The 16,616-nt window shown below is 50.8% G+C and overlaps 2 protein-coding genes across 8 annotated transcripts; one reads left to right on the top strand and one right to left on the bottom strand.

Annotated features, from left to right (window-relative positions):
- Positions 1-276: 276 nt before the first annotated feature.
- On the bottom strand, positions 277-7,117 carry C28H22orf23 (chromosome 28 C22orf23 homolog). 7 transcript variants are annotated; one of them, XM_005606619.4, is made up of 7 exons: positions 6,806-7,117; positions 6,485-6,596; positions 5,587-5,649; positions 2,226-2,408; positions 1,396-1,527; positions 1,085-1,185; positions 277-874 (listed from the first exon to the last, which is right to left on the bottom strand). In XM_005606619.4, exons 2-7 carry the CDS (start codon positions 6,585-6,587, stop codon positions 803-805), a joined length of 654 nt encoding a protein of 217 aa, XP_005606676.1. In that variant the 5' UTR covers positions 6,588-6,596; positions 6,806-7,117; the 3' UTR covers positions 277-802. The 7 variants fall into 7 exon arrangements, with proteins under 7 accessions (XP_005606676.1, XP_001916499.4, XP_023487098.1 ...); XM_001916464.5 differs by having other exon boundaries at positions 279-874; positions 6,900-7,105; XM_023631330.2 differs by having other exon boundaries at positions 279-874; positions 6,449-6,596; positions 6,900-7,083.
- On the top strand, positions 7,101-16,227 carry POLR2F (RNA polymerase II, I and III subunit F). The gene is made up of 5 exons (XM_001501259.6): positions 7,101-7,257; positions 8,610-8,679; positions 11,139-11,269; positions 15,473-15,544; positions 16,048-16,227. Exons 1-5 carry the CDS (start codon positions 7,238-7,240, stop codon positions 16,136-16,138), a joined length of 384 nt encoding a protein of 127 aa, XP_001501309.1. The 5' UTR covers positions 7,101-7,237; the 3' UTR covers positions 16,139-16,227.
- The last annotated feature ends 389 nt before the right edge of the window (positions 16,228-16,616 follow it).

Here is a 16,616-nt window from a genome sequence, read left to right on the forward strand (position 1 = left end):
ATCCTGAGTAGGCTACTTGCTAGTTCAATGACCTTGGTTATAGTATCTTGGTAAGCTCCATTTTTCATATGGGTAACCAACCATCACAGGGGTTTACTGAGAATTAACTCAGAGTGACATCCAGCACCTACCACACTGCCCTACCATGGGGCTCCCCAGAAGTGTTCGTTCCCATTTCTACTTGAAATACACAAACAGCTAGAAACCATCTGTGCTTGAAAAATTCTAACTCCTTGAACAAATAAGGCTTATCCCTCTGAAAACAAAACAGTGTGTAATGATATACGTTAAATGTGTTTTATTGGCTAATTAATCATAGCGGTTAAACGTTTGCCCAAGGCTGTATGAGGTTAAAGAAGCAGATCTTAAGACAGGTAGGAAGAAAGAAATCACACTCATTCCTGAGTTCAGAAAACTACAGTGCAGGACACGGTGGGTGGAGGTGGTCGGCAGAGAGCCCACTGGATGCCGTTAGACAAATGCCCAAGATGCTGAGATGTGGGCCTTGTTTCACTGTGGGTGGGCTCTTTCCCCGAGAAAAGTCTCAAAGTCGTGTGTGTGTGTATGACTGTGGGTCTCAGAGGCTCAGCTGACCCGGGCTCCCTGGGCAGAGTCTCGAGGAGAATCAGCTCATTTTCTGAGATGTGGTCCATCTTCTAGGGCACTGTGTATGCCCAGGGTACCCTCCGCCAGGGCGCTGCGACCATTTGACGTGGCTGAAGGCCAGAGTGGGTGGGCTGACCTGGGGATGACCCTGCTTGGCAAGGGAGTGGGCTACCCCACCTCCATTTCTGGAGACAGATTAAGCCGGGGCGAGAGCCTTCCTAAGTTCCTCACTTCTCTTGTGGTCAATGTCTTCCATTTCCCGTAGTTTCTGCAAATAGGGCATCAGGGAAAGCTGGCTGTCAGGGTAGGAACTCTAGGAGCCACACAGATGTGAGGCTAGAGCTGGACTCTGGAAACCTCGGCCACAGTGGCCCCTCTGTTTCCACTCACGTCTTGTGCTCCACACTCATGGTGGACACCTCCCCTCCCTCATACATAGCCGGCTCCCCTCTGCCTCACCCTCTGTTGCTTCTCCTACCTGGGAGATTTCGGCAAGGATGACCCCTCGGTACTGTCTGCCCTGTCCCAGCGCCTCCATGTCGGCCAGGAATTCTTTCCTCTCCTGGATTTCCTTCACCACTGGGTGGGGAGAAGGGCCATCAGTGTACAGGGCAGTGGGGGCCGTGGGCTCCTGTGGAGGGGGCGGGTTGCCCCTCTTCGAGAGAGGAGGTGGGTCTGCAGTCAGACAGTGTTTCTGACTTGGCCCTCAAGGATTACCCCCTTCCCCCGATTCTGGGTCCCCTCCACACACACTCGCTCTCCAGCGTAAGTGGCCCATCAGTGGCTTACGTTCTTCAAACCGGTCCACCTCAGGGGCTGGGCCCTCCTGTTGCACAGGAGGGGGCTTTCTTTTCTGTTCCTCTGGGTTCTTCCCAGTAGCTAAGATATTCTGGAGTCTTCGCTTCTCCTTCTCCAGATCTCCTGTAAGGCCCAAAAATGGCCTAGTTAAGGTGTGAAGGGCACCCCTGTTTATGGTGTGTCCCCAAGCGGGCACACCTGCTCCAGGTACCTGGGTAACGTGGATGGGGCTTCTGCAAACCCCGGAACCATCTACCCTGGGTGATCCTGAGCTTGTCACGTTAAGATAGGCGGGAAGGGGAAGGAAGGGGTTGAATGAACCATGAAGAGAACTTGGTCAAAATCCACATACTGCTTTGGTGCAGAGCAAGGCTGAGGAAACTCAGTGATCACCCTAGTGGCAGCCTGTGCACAGAGCGTGCGTGCAGATGTAGGAGGGTCTGGGCCAAGAGTTATGTCAGGTGCCCAGTAGGAAGGGGGACAAATGGCTCAGTGAAGTAGGCTGCGGTGCAGAGGAGCCCCGGATTCCAGGCCCCTTTGAGCTTGAGAGCAGTGGCCGTGAAACCTGCAGCCAAAGATTCCTCAGAGATTGACAGAATCCAGCTAATCCAGAGAGTTCTGGAAAAATTTTTTACAAGGACCACCTAATGGTTTCCCCTGCTCCCTGAATGCCCCCCAGCTAACATGTGCTAAAGCTCAAGAGCATTTCTATAAACAGCGTGAGAATTTGATTAAGCACCTGCCCACCTGACTATCTCCCCTCCCTGTCCCCCTCCCCGAAGGAGGTAGAGGAGGGGCTCTTATCAAGGCCTGTCACTTACGGGGGGCTTGAGGCTTGAACTGCTCCCGGCTGTAGGCCCCGTTGGCTTGGCACATGCTGGCTGGCCGGAGGCGGGACCGGGCTGCCAGGATGGGAGGCAGGTACATGGCTGGGGCTGGCTGCTTGGAGGGCACGACCCTCTGGCTGGACGTTGGGCTGCACTGTAGGGGCAGAGGGTCTCCTCCTGGGGAAGGAAGGGTCCGGGTGGGGGTCCACCTGGCTTTTTTTTCCTTCTTCTCCCCAAAGCTCCCCAGTACATAGTTGTATATTCTAGTTGTGGGTCCTTCTGGTTGTGCCATGTGGGACACCTCCTCAGCATGGCTTGATGAGCGGTGCCATGTCCGTGCCTGGGATCAGAACCAGCGACACCCTGGGCCACTGAAGCAGAGCACATGAACTTAACCATTTGGCCACGGGGCTGCCCTTTTTTTTTTTTTTTTTTTTTTTATAAAAGTGATCCCTGCCTGTTATAACAAGTCAAACAGTACAGAAGAGTCTTCCCTTCTCCCCTCCAGTCCCCTCTCTACAATGGGCAGTGGTAACAATTTGGTGGTCTATTTCCTACTTTTTGATGAGTATACGAACGTGTTCAAGGATAGATGTGCATATATGAGATTCGTTTTCAAACACTGGGTCATACTGAATTATATTCAATAATAGACTCTTCACATGACAATTTATCATGGACATCCTTCCAGATCACTCTCTTTATGTATAACTTATTTTTTATAGCTGTATACTAGTTCTTAGGATGGATGCATTCTTTATTCAACTAGTCTCCTAGTTTCGAAGATTCAGGCTGTTTCCATTTTCGTTTTACTACTTTAACCAACGCTGCATTAAGCATTCTTGTACATCGAGCCTTCCTGCTGGTGCTTTTGTTTCTGCAGATGGATTCCTGAGACCTGCGTGGTCCACAGGAAGGGAGGGATGGTTTGATGGTGATGGACACCAATCCCTCCTACTGTCCAACCCCACTGCTTTGACCCAGATCTGGGGCTCCTCCCCCAGGCCAGCCAAGTGTATCACCTCCTATCTGGCCGACTGGCCCCTCCTCTCAGTTGCCCTAAAGCCCAGCTCAGAGCAGGCCCCACCCCCTATTTTGATCTGGCCCCTCCCTGTCTACCTTGTTGACCTTTGACCCAGTAAACACATGCCAGGCCCAGGACACTGGGGGTAAAGTGGTGAGTAAGACAAAGTCCTGCCCTCGTGGTGCTTACATTTGGGGTGTGGATGATGGTAAAATACATTGTATGTTAGATGGTGACAGTACCAGGATGGGGCAGAGTGGGCCAGAGCAGGGTTCACAGTCTTAAATCGGGTAGCCAGGGAGGGCCTCATGAAGAGGGTAGCATTTGAGAAAAGAGCCAAAAGCGGTAAGAGGCCAGCTGTGCTGATATTTTGGGGAAGAACATTCCAGGTAGAGGGAACGGCTAGAGCAAAGGCCCTGAAGTGGGAATGTGCCTGGAGTGTCTGAGGAACAGCCAGAAGGCTAGGGTGCCAGGAATGGACGGAGTGGGGGGAGTAGAGTGGGGGCAGAGGTCATGGGGGACAAGAGGAGTACAGGGCCTTTTAGGCCCCTGGAAAGACTGGCTCTTACTTTGTGTGAGGTGGGAAGCCATCGCCTGGTTTGAGCAGAGGAGTGACATGATCCCTTTGGCTACTGTTGAAAATACAGTGATGGCGGCCAGGGGCAGAGGCGTCAGAGTCAGGGTATGGTTTGAAAGTCAAGCACACAGGACTGCTGATGGCTCAGATGTGGGGTCTTGGAGAAAGAGGAAGGAGTCAGGGACAACACTGACGTCACAAGGATGCCCTGAGGAACTGGAAGGATGGAGCTGCCATTATTTCCCACCACCTTCCCTCTCTCACACCCTCTTCCTAGAGCCACACCACGGCTTCTTCTCTGCTCTGAGGAGATGCTGTGCCTTCCAGAATGTCCCTCCTGCTCCCTCCACTCCCTATTTCTGCCTGTCCAGTGCCAAATGCTACCCCTTCCTTTGGCCCATTCTCAGCAAATAATTATGGCCCGAGTAATTCTGGAAGTTCAGGTGAAGGAGAGGAATTTGTGGCTTGCTACAGACTTTGAACCAGGCCTCAAAACAACAAGTAGGATTTGGTTAAGAGGGGAGAGGTGAGAGGGGATTCTAGGAGAAGAAAGCAGACTCAACATCAATGCTTGGAGGCAATTTTTAAAGAAGAAAACTTCTAAGGAGAATAAACCTGCCAGTTGAACCGGTTACTTGTGTTGGCCTAACCACTAATGCAATTAGTCTTTCAATAAATATGGAGCACCTAGGAGCTGGGGCAACTGTGGTGAACAAGGCAGACACAGGCCTTGGTCTCCTGGTATTTACTTTTAGTGGAATTTCTAGCACATTCTCTTTGTAGTCATGCCACAGGGGACACCAAATTATTAATAGACTACCAAGTGTGGAGATTGAGTTGTGCAATTCAGCTGTGTTGTGGCACTAGGCTCTGGCAGGCTGAGTTGTCCTTGTCCACAAGAATGAAGGAGGTCTGACTTCTGAACTGGCCTGACGGAGCCTCCCTCCCTAGGCCAGTGCTGGGCAGGCACTGCCCGTATTTGCCTCTCTGACTCTCCCTTCCCTATGCTGCTTTGGTTGATCAGATGTTCCCCTGATAGGTACATTCCTTCCTGAGAGAAGGCAATAGCTCTCCGTAGATTCAAGTAAAACTCGGCAGGCTTGGACCTTCTGGTGTTCTCTCTCTTAAAGGCAGCTTTACAGGTCTGTGTTCTGATCCACTAAATGTCGATTCAGTTAAATGTTAGAAAGCAAGGTTCTTTTCAAGATCGTAGAGGGCCCCTTGCTATTGTGCCCATGGAATTCCACTTTTTGTTTTCCTTAAAAATAAATAATACAATGTGTGGTTGGAGGTGAGCTGTGGAAATGTTCTGCCTAGTTTCCCTAAGTTGGAATTCTGCCAATTATCTTGTCTCTGCTAGCTAAGCTATCAATGAATCAAATGATAAATAAGACACACACCGTCCTCTCTCTGGGGTCTCACATGGTACGTGTGTAAGAGGAAGGGATAGATTGCAGACTTGACAGTGTTGAGACAGGAAGCCTCTGCTGGGCTGTGGTCCCTTGGGAAGGTCAGCCACAGCTGGACTGCAGGAGGCTTGTTGTGTCAGGGCCCACGTCCGAGGAAGAAGCAAAGCCCCCAAGAGGTCAATTCCCCAGGAGTAAGGGTCAGAAATACTATTCCATTTCTTTTTTGGGGGAGTCTTTTTAAATGACCTCTTTTTAAAGAGGTCTCCTACCCCTTAATATGGAGGAGCATGAAAAATGTGGCCCAATATCTCTCTGCCCAGGAAACCTCTGTAGACTGCCTCTTACTTCTCATGGTGTCCATGATGTGGCGCTGTTGGAAGCTAGTCAGTTTGGATTTCTTCATCATCACTGCAAGACAAAGCATTCTATGAGGCCTCCTGGGCTGCAGACAGACACCCTCATCTCACTCTATTGAAATTTAAAAGTGTCACCTCTTACCCCCATTTTGCGCCTGAGTACTCCCTCTCTCCCTTTCCTGCTTCATTTTGCACTATAGCACTTATCCCCATCTAAGGTCTGTATATTTTACTTATTTATCATTTGTTACCTTCTTACTAGAATATTAGCTCCATCAGAGCAAGAATTGTTGCTGTTTTCTTTTCTTTTTTTACTGCTGTATCCTCAGCACCTAGGACAATGTCTAAAGCACACAGTGGGCTTTTAAAATTTTTTTGTTGAGTGAATGAATGAATAAATGAACAAGTATTCATTAAGCATGTGCCAGGGGCTGGAGCTACAATTGTGAGCCAAAACAGACACAATCCCATCCCTGATGGAGTTTATGAGTTAGAGTGGTAGATGGATATTAATCCAATGGGACACACTAAATATCTGATTACAGGTTGTGCCAAGTCCAGTGAAGGAAAAGGTATTTGGTAGCGTAAGGGCACATAACAGTTGGCTGCACTGCGGTGGTGGTGGGTCGGGAGGAAATAAGGCGTCCGTGGGGAAATTGAAAGTGTGATCTAAGGGATGCACAGGAGTTAACCACTCTAAAATTCTTAGTTCTTTGACTTTTGGCCACTTGTAAGTTGTAGGATCCCGGAACATTTCTGAACCCCAGGCTGCTTATCTGTAAAATGAAAATAGCAATCGCTGAGCCACAGGTCATGTAGGAGAGAACTGAGTTCCACAGGGTAATCGTTACCATTGCTCCTCTTCTCGTGTCCTTTAACGCACTGACCTCTGAGCAGCTCACAGGTCCCCGGGGTGTAAGTGGCCGGCTTAGGGCAGCGCCAGAACCCCGTTCCTTTGGTCACTGCCTCCTCCCTCTCCTGGGAAGCCATAGGAGTACCCTGAGGAGGAAAACTGCAATGACACACCCATGTCTCTCAGGTCCAATCTCTGCTCCCGCACCCCTCAGCACCACCCCAAGTCTAGGAGCGGGGTCGGGCAGCAAGAGAATCCTGACGCCGGGCGTCAGCATTGCGGCAGTCCCCGATCCTCCTACCCCGAACAGATACACAGGCAGATGCACACACACGAACAGAGATCTCATCCTGACCCGGCGCCCGTGGCAGGGAAGCCCCCTCGGGGCGTTAGGGTAGCGGTGATCACGATAGAGCCCGTTGTGTGGTACGTCAAAACTGAATCCTCACTCTAAAGTAAGACCCCGGCGGGGTGCCCCTGTCCCCACAGACAGCGGCGCGGGCTCCGGAGACCGTAACCACCGCTCTTCCGCGGAACCACCCGGGAGAAATACTTTGAGATTTCTGCGCCTGGAGCCGGCAGCTAGAGGCTCCGGCTACCATGGTAACAAGCACGCGCCTCTCAGCACATGCGCACATACACTCTGGCCTGCCTCCCGGAAGTGATTGCCTCTGGGTCACGGCGCAGGCGCAGAGTACGCGTGGCGCCGCGCGAGTCGGAGGCGTGCTCTTCGCGGGGCTCCGTGCGGGCCTGGGGCGCAGAGCCCGGTCCCCGCGGCGCGGGAAGCATGTCAGACAACGAGGACAAGTGAGTGTTGGAGCGAAGTGGCCTTTGCGGCATCTCGGAAGGGGCGGGTGAGGCGAGGGCCTGGGTCCGAGGAGGCTGAGGAGCCAGGTCGAGGGGCAGTGTCTGAGGGGCCTGGGGGCTCTGAGGGCCCGCGGAACTGGAGGAGGGAAGGGCGGGGAGCCTGGAGCACAGACCTGGCCAGAGGCTGGGCACAGAAAGGCCCAAGCTCGAGGACCAGAGAGGATCAGTGAGAGAGATGTCTTTCAGCAGACTTCCCCCGAGCCGGCCTCCGTGTCTTGTAATGGAAATGTTGGGGTGGATTAGGCGTAGTCCCGGCTCTCCAGGTGCTCCTTTCTGGCAGAGGGGACAGGCCCATAAACAGATAATACGGGGTCGCGTGAGATTACGTCGTAGAAGTATGTAGTATAGAAGTAATCCAGAGGAGGGTCCGGGAGGCTTGCGGTGATCCGCGTGGGAGAAGGCAGTGGCTTGTACTAGGGCCATAGTAGCAGGGAAGTGAGAAGTGGTTTTGAATTCTGGATGTATTTTGAAGCCACAGCCAAAAAGATTTCCTGACGTGTGGGGGGTCGGAGGAGATAAAAATAGGGCAGTCGTCAGCATATTAGTGAAAAGGAAGCTACAGGTGAGATCAGGGGAGAGTCAGTAGAGGAGAGGAGATGACTGAGCGTCAGAGCATTCCAGCGTGGAGTGTTTGGGGGGAAAGAGGAGAAACCGGAAGAGGAGGCTGAGAAGGAGCAACCAGGGAGGTGGGGGAACACGAAGAGAGTGAGGTGTCCTTGCAGTCAGGTGAGGAGAATGTACTGAGTGAGAGGGAGGATCTCGTGTGCCAACTGACAGATCAAGCCGGATGAGAACAAGAATAGTACATTGGATGTAGCGAGGTGGGAATCATGAACGAACTTGAAAGGAGTGTTTTTGATGGAGCCGTGGGGGTGAACATCTTCTTGGAGTGAGATTATGACAGAATGGGAAGAGAAGAATTGGAAACCTCGGAGATGGACTACTCTCGCATGAATTTTGCTCCCAAGGGGAGCGTGGGAACAGGGCTCGGTGGGGAGGGACTAGAGAAATGAGTTTTGTTTGTTTGTTTTTTAAGATGGGGAAATAACTACATGTTTGCATGCCGACGGGAATGATCCCGCAGAGAGAGAAACAGTGGTGATGCCTGAATCCTAGCAAAATTTAGGGGCTGATGGGGTAAGGTTGAAGGAGTAAATGGAACAGAAGTTTGATTCGCTCATCAAGTAGATATTTATTGAGCGCCTCCTACAGACGGGATGAGGCACAGATCCCTGCCTTCTTGGAATCTAGCAAGTGATGCTCTAACTGACTGGCCTCTTCTTCTCGTACAGTTTTGATGGCGATGACTTTGATGATGTGGAGGAGGATGAAGGGCTGGATGACTTGGAGAAGGCCGAGGAGGTCGGTACTTGGCCGTGGGCTCCCTGCTCTGCAGCCCAAGCTGCCGGATAGTCCAGCGGTGATGATTACCTGAATGCATCTGTCTCCTGTTTATGATCACAGCCCCTGCCACAACCACCCCACTTAGAGAGAGCGGAGTTCCGGTCCTGGGTAGTGGAGAAGCCCTTCAGGTGGTCCTGAAGGCTTTTGTCCACTTGGACCACAGCCTGTGGCTTCTGGGGCAGTCAGTTCACTGCCGGGTGAAATATCGCCTTCATTCATTCAGCAAACAGTTGCTAAATGTTTATTATGTGCCAGGTGCTCTGCAGGGTGGGGCTAACATAAGGAGCAAGGGGGAGAGTGACCTGGGATAAAGCTGGACAGGTAAAGGTACAGATTAGGCAGGTTTTTGTAACATAAAGGTAGCAGGAAGCCACTGACCAGTTTTGAGTCGGGGAGTGGCTTGACCCAGTTTACACTTCAGAAAGAACATTCTGGCCTCAGAGTGAGGAGTGACTTGGGGAGGAGCAAGAGTTAGAGAGAGACCAGTTAGGGGACTCTCAGCCCTCCAGGTGAGAGACCTGTACCTTGGACTCGGATGCTAGTAGTGTCAGTGACGAGAAAATAGATGAAAGATATTTTGGTGGATTGGATGTGGGGCTGAGAAAGTGGGAGATGACGAGGAGGACTCCTGGCTTTCTGGCTTGAGCAACTAGGTGGATGGGTTACCAGCTTCATGAATAAAATAAGGCTTTCTGTCCTGTGTGACTGATAGAGGAAGACGTGCTTTATGTCTCCTGGAGAGAGAGTGATCCCTGGATATTTTTTAGGCTAGGAAGCTGAAGCCCTCTTTTTGGATTTCCTCTCTCTGCATGGCACTCTCAGGTCCCTATTCACTGAGTCACAAACCTCCTTCTCCATCCGTCTGGTCCCTTCCATCCCTGTCCTGTTGATTCTGCCTCCTACATGTGGTTCAGCCCGGTTCCATTTCTCCATTTCTAGTGCCTTAGTCTGGTTTAGATGTTCATTGCTCTTTACCCGCATTAATGCAGAGATTGTGTTACTAGTTTTCGTGCCTTCAGTCTGCTGGGTTTGCCTTCCTGCTGCCAGAGTCATCTTTCTTACATGCGTACACAATCAACTACTGTTGGTCTCCCTAAATGGTCTCTCTGCTTCTGCCCTTGCCCCCTACAGAATATTCTCAACAGAGTATCCAGGGTGATCCTTTTAAATCTTAAGTCAAACTGTGTCTCCCCTTTGCTTAGAACCCTCATCCACTGGCTTTCCATCTCATTCAGAGTAAATGCCGAAAAGATGTACTAGATCCTCCATGATCTGGCCACCTGCTTCTTCTGTGACCTTATCTCTTGCTGTCCTGCCATGCCCAGCAGACCCCTGCTCAGGACCTTTGATCACGCTGTTCCCTCTTCCAGGAACACTTTTCCCTTAGATAGGCACACCACCTACTCCTCACCTCCTTCAGGTCTCTGTCCAAGTGTTACCTCACTGAGGCCTTCCATGACCATCCTATTGAAAATTACCTTGTTCTCCACCTCCCCCCACATCACCACCCTGGCACTCCCTGTCATTTTTTCTCTGTTTTTATACTACATATTTTGTTTATTAATTTTGTTTATTGTTTATCTCATCTTATTATAATGTAAGCTCTGTAGGGGAAGAATTTTTATCTGTCTTACTCACTGCTCTATCCCGAGCACTTAGAACACTATCTGACATATAGTAAACACTCAATAAATATTTGTTGACTTAATTCCTTTATTATAGAATTTGTTCTCCTGCTTAAAACCCTATATACACCTTTTGCTCTAATCATACTCCACAATTAGTTGTCCAAACCTAGTATGTTCTCTCCCATCCATGTGCCTTTGCACATGCAATGCAGCTTGCCTGGAATGCCCTTCCCTTCCTTGTTGGCTTGGCAGCTCCTGCTCATCCTTCTAGATGAGCTCAAGTCTCATCTCTGGACTATCTTCTTATCCCCCAGTATGAGTTAGATGCCCCCCTTCTTAGTAACTGTGTTGCACACTTGCACACCTTCCTTCCACCTGCTGTTTTGTTTACTCTTGTCTCCTCTCTAGACGTGAGTTTTTTGAGAGCAGAAACTCTTAGCTTTCTGTCTCAGCACCTGTTATGATGTCTGGCACATGGCAGATGTTTAATAAGTAATTGTTAAATATATGAATATGTGTATGTGTGTGTTTGTATATTCCTGGCTTCACTTTGACTTTTGAGCCACTTGACCCATTGACTCAGTTACGCTGTCTGAAGATGGAAGATGGGGTGCTTGCTTCTTGCTTCCTGCTTAGGGTGATTTGTTGTCTGGGCTCGAGGACTTGTTGGGACTGTGCCATCTCCAGGCACTCTGCTTCTGATGGTTATAATCATTGTCATCATTATCCTTCCCATCACCTCAAAAAATGCACCCTGAGATCTTCTCTTTTTTCTTTCTTGGTGTCCAGGAGGGCCAGGAGAACGTTGAGATCCTCCCCTCTGGAGAGCGACCGCAGGCCAACCAGAAGCGAATCACCACACCGTACATGACCAAGTATGAGCGAGCCCGTGTGCTGGGCACCCGAGCCCTCCAGATCGCGTGAGTGCATGCCCCCTCCCCATCTTTCCATTGGTCAGGCCACAGCAAGCCTTCGAGCTGCTGATCCAGCCCAGCCTTTCCCCTCCCTGACCTCACATTCTAAACAAGGCTGGTGCTGTTCCTGTGTGCCAGGCACTGTGCTGGACCCCTGCCCTTGGGGAGTTTGTGATCCAGTAGGAGAAATAGGACATAAACACCTGTGAAGTCAAATAATAGTATGTAGAAAAATAACGATAAAAATACAGAACTCAGTGGTTGCCTGTCAGGTTAATGAAGCAAAGGAAAAAAAAAGAGAATGTAACTCAGAGTGCCATGACCATTGTGGGCCTGTTAGTTGGGGGTGCTGCCACAGCACCCGTTGGACATAAGGTGGTTCTTGATTGTGGTGTACTGTGGCCAGCCCAGAGGCGTGGGAGGGCCTCCACGTAGATGCTGTGCTAGAGAGGGGGAGAGCACAGAGCAGTGGTGGGGGTCTACGGAATCGAAATCTGCAGCCTTTGCTTTCTCTCCCAAGTTTGGATCCAGTTTAAGAAGAATAAGACTCAGGAGATAGCCCCTAAACAGGTGGAGATCACAATGTCCGATGATTGCATATTAAGGCAGTGCAGGATCCAGAGGCTGTGTGTGCAGGGACAGGCCTGCCTGCTAAGGTTGTGAGCATTGTGAATAACAGACTGGAAAGTGCCCTCTCTGCAGGCAGGTGGCTTTGAGAAAGCAGGGACTCTTGAAGAGGCTGCGCCACAGATGCCTGTCAGATAAGTTATTCCTCCTTCTGGGGAGGAGTGAGTGGGGGACAGAAAGGGGGCAGGCATGATACTGTTACTCAAATAGAACGTCTTCCCCAGGGAAACACGAGGCTGGGGAAATGAGCCCCTACCCCAAACTTCTTACAAGCTGGGGTGGGAAAGGGTGAGTGTCCGGAGGAGGGGTTGCTCCAAGTAGAGAGTAGTGTAAAATCACTTAGAAAGAAAACCTGGGGCCAGATTTGTGGAGTCATGCATGCCGGAGGGGCAGTGATGCCCAGTCCATGCCTACCTTCCCTCGTTTCCAGTCAGCATTGGATTGGTCTCTTCCAGTCCTGTGGGGTAGAGATGACCACCGTGTCCATGTTATAAAGGGTTTTATCGGCGGGCAACATTGTTCTCATCCATTCTGTAGCAGGAGACCTCTGACCAGCCTGGCTGTACCCCTTGCTGGTCTGGGTGAAATTAGAGCTGCACTCACTCTGATAATTTTGATATCACTGGGGTCAGGATCCTCTAGGCCTGCACCATCAATTATGGTAGCCACTAGAGACATGTGGCCAGTTAAATTAAGTGAAATTAAATAAAAGTTGTTTTTTTGGCACATTTCAGGTGTTCAGTCGCCACAGGTGGCTAGGGGTTACTGTAATGGATAGCACAGATAGAGGACGTTTCCATCATTGCAGCGTAGTCTGTTGGGCAGTGCTGTCTCTAGACAAGAATAATTCATAAGTTATTTTTCAAACAAATAGACTGACTGCAAGTTAAAGTCTTTCAAGTTTGAATAAGATACTGTGCTTGATCCTGTTGGGGTGTGAAGAGGATTAAAGACACAGTCCCCCAGGCCTCCAGGTGTTGACAGTCTGCTGGGGGAGGCCGACCCGATCACAGATGCCCAGAACCCGAGGCAGACAGGACTTGTGCTTTACAAGAGGTCATTGCAGGGGTGACTGGGAAAGCCTCATGAAGGGATCAGAAGTCACGTGGGGACAGGTGCCAGAAACAGCACAAGGAAAGATCCAGGTGGAGGCAGGCAAGTGTGGTTTGTGGTGGGGTAATGGCAGGCTTGGGGCACAAGGCTGGAAAAGATGTCACTAGTGCCTTGAGTGACAAGTTCAGAAGATTGGCATGCATTTGGTGGACAGTGTGCAGCACTTAAAAGTTTGGAGGCAGGGCTGGCCCCGTGGTGTAGTGGTTTGTATGTTCCACTTCGGCGGCCTGGGGTTTGCTGGTTCAGATCCTGGGTGCGGACATGGCACCACTTGGTAAGCCATGCTGTGGCAGGCATCCCAAATATGAAGTAGAGGAAGATGGGCATGGATGTTAGCCCAGGTCCAGTCTTCCTCAGCAAAAAGAGGAGGATTGGTGGCAGATGTTAGCTCAGGGCTAATCTTCCCCCCCAAAAAAAACTTTGGAGACAGACATTCAGATCACTACCAAGTCCTAGCATCCTGCTTTTCTTTGGGAGCAAGGCTGTCCAGCCTAGTCGAGTCTGTGGTACTCCTTTTGATTAAGGGCTAGGATGCTGTCTGGGGGTTCCCCGTCTGCTGTAAGCCCTTAGACAGCCAGGGCTGTACCTTATCTGTAGCAGTAGGCATGCAACCCTGCACTTAGTAGGTGCTGAACAGACATTTCTTGGATAGTTTTTGGGTGAAGTCTCACTCTGGTTCACTAGCACCACCTGGCGGCTGATGTTTACCACAGCCACTTCCTGAGGATCCCAGCCCTGCTGCGAGACAAAGTACCTAAGGGCACACTCAGGTTTCCCGAGGGCATGGGCATAGTAGGGCCGTGAGAATGAGTGTTCTTGAATTATTCATCTTGAAAGAAATAGGCATATGCAGATCAGGAAAAGCATTTTGCCACATCCTTTAAAGCTTTAAATTTGGGGGAAATGTAGATACTGACTGAGAGAGGATATAGAGAAAGTTAAACACTTGGTCTTTGCCCTTGGGAAATTTTTAGGCTTTGGGGAGTAACAGAAATAAAAATATTTAGTAATAAAATTAGTAAATTATTTGGTGGAAACTGGTGGGTTTCAGACTGGCTGATAATCAGCATCCCCTGGGGAGCTTTGCAAATGCAGGTTCTCAGGCTCCTTCACTAGAGAGTCTATTCAGAGGGTCTGGGGCAGGACCTGGGAGCATACTTAGCATGCTCTCCTAGTAATTCTGATGCTTCTCAGGTTTGGGATCCATTAGTGTAAACGTGAGTTGGAATCATGAAGGGTGGCTTCATGGAGGAGGTGGAGCTACAACTGGCACTGTGCCTGTTTGTTTTTAGAGCTTCACCTGGGGCCAAGTGTTGTGCTAGGGTATGTGGTCCTGGGCCACCAGGTGCTCACGGTCTAATGTGGGAAACTTCAAACAAGTGGTTACAGTACAGTGAGATGGAAAAGCATATGCAGAATGAGTCAGGGCACTGAGGCTTCTGCAAGTGATTTCCAGAGTGGGCACGTTGGAGCCGCTCTCAGGCCCGTAGGGAGAGGAAGAGCTTGTAAGAGTCAAAAAGGGAACAATGGGGTCTGTCCAGGGAGCTGGAGTGGTTTGGTATGGCAGGAATGTAGGGTAAATATAGGCAAGTAGGGTGAGAAGGTGCCAGAAGGGTGAGCAGGGGCCAGACTGGGTTCTGCCTGATGGTTGTGGGGATCACGGAAGGGTTGTAAACAGGTGAGTGCCTGACATCAGGCCCCATGTGAGGCTGGAATAGCAGGACCCCGAGGGACATTGAGGTGCAGTGGGCCCTGAGGCAGGGCCAAGAGGTTGGGCTAGAGTGGTCAGGAGGGCCAGCCTTTGCACCTGCCCTTCTTTTGTTCCTTTGGGCTGGAATGCTCTGCCATGGCTCCTTGGCTCAGGAGTCTGTGATAGGCCTTGGGGAAGGTCCTTGGCAGGGTAGCTGACGTGATGACACTTGTCCCATTCACACTACCTGTCTTAAGTTTGTGAATCTTCAGCTTATTAATGGAAGGTGTTACAGCACAGTGGGTAGGAGCATGTGGGGTTCAAATCTTGGTTCTGCCACTTACTGGCTCTGTGATCTTGGGCAAGTTACTGACCTCTCTGTGCCTCAGTTTCCTCATCAGTAAAATGGAAATAACAGTAGTACTCCCCTCAAATGAGCTCATCTATGAAGAGTGCTGAGAACAGCGTATGGCACTTGGTGAGCCCTTGCTTGTTAGCCGGTAGTGTTTTAGCCTCATCATTGTGTAGGCAAGGCAGGGTTTTTGTCTTCATTTTCAAATGAGGATACTGAGATTTTGAGAGAAATTCAGTGTCTTTGGAGGCAAAATTTGAATCCAGTCTACTGGCTCATGTACCCTCACTGTTGGTGCCCTGAACCACTTATCCCCAGCCACCATACCTGCCTGTCTGCCTAGAAGGTGACCTTTCTGGATGATGACCAGGACGCCGATTCTCTCTGCGTTTGTAGTTTGCCCCAACACCTGTCCCTATACCTACAGGATGTGTGCCCCTGTGATGGTGGAGCTGGAGGGGGAGACAGATCCCTTGCTCATCGCCATGAAAGAGCTCAAGTAAGTCACCCAGATCATGGGTCACTGCTCCAGAGCCTGGGAGGCATCCCTTGGGTTCTCTGCTGCACACCCCGACCCCCACTTCCCTGGCCTGGGAAGAGTAGTTCTTGTTCCTTTAGATCCTTAGTTTGTTCAGGAGTCAGCCCACCAGGAAGGAGGGGGAGGGCAAGGAGGGCAGGCAAAGGGGGCGGGCACTGATGAGACCTAGACCTCTCCTGTCTGTCCAACCCTGCCTGTTCCTGCTGCAGTTGGCCTTACCAGCATCCCTCCACTGTTCCCATCCTCCCTTCAGCCATGGGATGGCAGAGCCCTTCCAGACCCAGAACTATTCAGGGGTGTAGGAACTTTCTTCTTGTAATTCCTTTCCTGCAAACTACACTCATAGTCCCAAGAGGATGCTCCTAAGACTTCTCTTTCCTTGCATTTTGCACACTATCTATCCCTTCTGCTGTAGAGCTGGGGTCACCAACCCTCATATACTTGTGACTTCTCCCCTGCCACAGGGCCCGAAAGATCCCCATCATCATTCGCCGCTACCTGCCTGACGGGAGCTATGAAGACTGGGGGGTAGACGAGCTCATCATCACCGACTGACCTGGGATCACCCTCCTGACTGCGCCTCCCCCCCAGTTTCTAGTCTCACATTCATTATACGTGTAAATAATAAACCAGACAACCTTTCACCCCGCCTCTGCCTCCAGCTAGCTGAGATGCCCACCTGCTGCTTCCCTGTTACTGCCCTGCTGCCTGGAGTGTGCACCCATCTCAGTGGCCCTGTGACTGTCAGCTGTTTAAGAAGCACCAGGGGCTCTTACCCCCTGTGGATGCCCCGCATCCCTCCCTCCATCTCCCCGTTCACCAGAGCAAAGGCTGCTGCAGGGAGACACCTCAGCTGCCTTCCCAGCAGACACATGAGCCTTTGTGCCCAGGGAACTGGTTGCCACGGAAACCCCCAATTTCCTTTCCAGTGGGGACTGGCTGCAGGGGCTTCTCCCTTCTCAGGAGTATCACAGAGCAGGTCTCATCAAGCCACCCATTGTTTCCTAGGGACCTGTCTCGAGCCTCTTATCGT

This window comes from Equus caballus, chromosome 28 (genome assembly GCF_041296265.1).
Source record: "Equus caballus isolate H_3958 breed thoroughbred chromosome 28, TB-T2T, whole genome shotgun sequence".
Classification (NCBI taxonomy): domain Eukaryota; kingdom Metazoa; phylum Chordata; class Mammalia; order Perissodactyla; family Equidae; genus Equus; species Equus caballus.

What these genes read in the sequence shown, in the direction of transcription:
- C28H22orf23 (XM_070253787.1), bottom strand. Translation starts at nt 7,088, where the DNA reads ATGTGCGCATGTGCTGAGAGGCGCGTGCTTGTTACCATGGTAGCCGGA. An exon ending in CATCATGGACACCATGAGAA is followed by an intron (nt 2,409 to 5,586) that starts GTAAGAGGCAGT and finishes TTCCTTCCCCAG; the next exon opens with GAGGAGACCCTCTGCCCCTA. An exon ending in GTTCAAGCCTCAAGCCCCCC is followed by an intron (nt 1,528 to 2,225) that starts GTAAGTGACAGG and finishes TGGGCCTTACAG; the next exon opens with GAGATCTGGAGAAGGAGAAG.
- POLR2F (XM_001501259.6), top strand. Translation starts at nt 7,238, where the DNA reads ATGTCAGACAACGAGGACAA. An exon ending in ATGTCAGACAACGAGGACAA is followed by an intron (nt 7,258 to 8,609) that starts GTGAGTGTTGGA and finishes CTTCTCGTACAG; the next exon opens with TTTTGATGGCGATGACTTTG. An exon ending in ACCCGAGCCCTCCAGATCGC is followed by an intron (nt 11,270 to 15,472) that starts GTGAGTGCATGC and finishes CTATACCTACAG; the next exon opens with GATGTGTGCCCCTGTGATGG.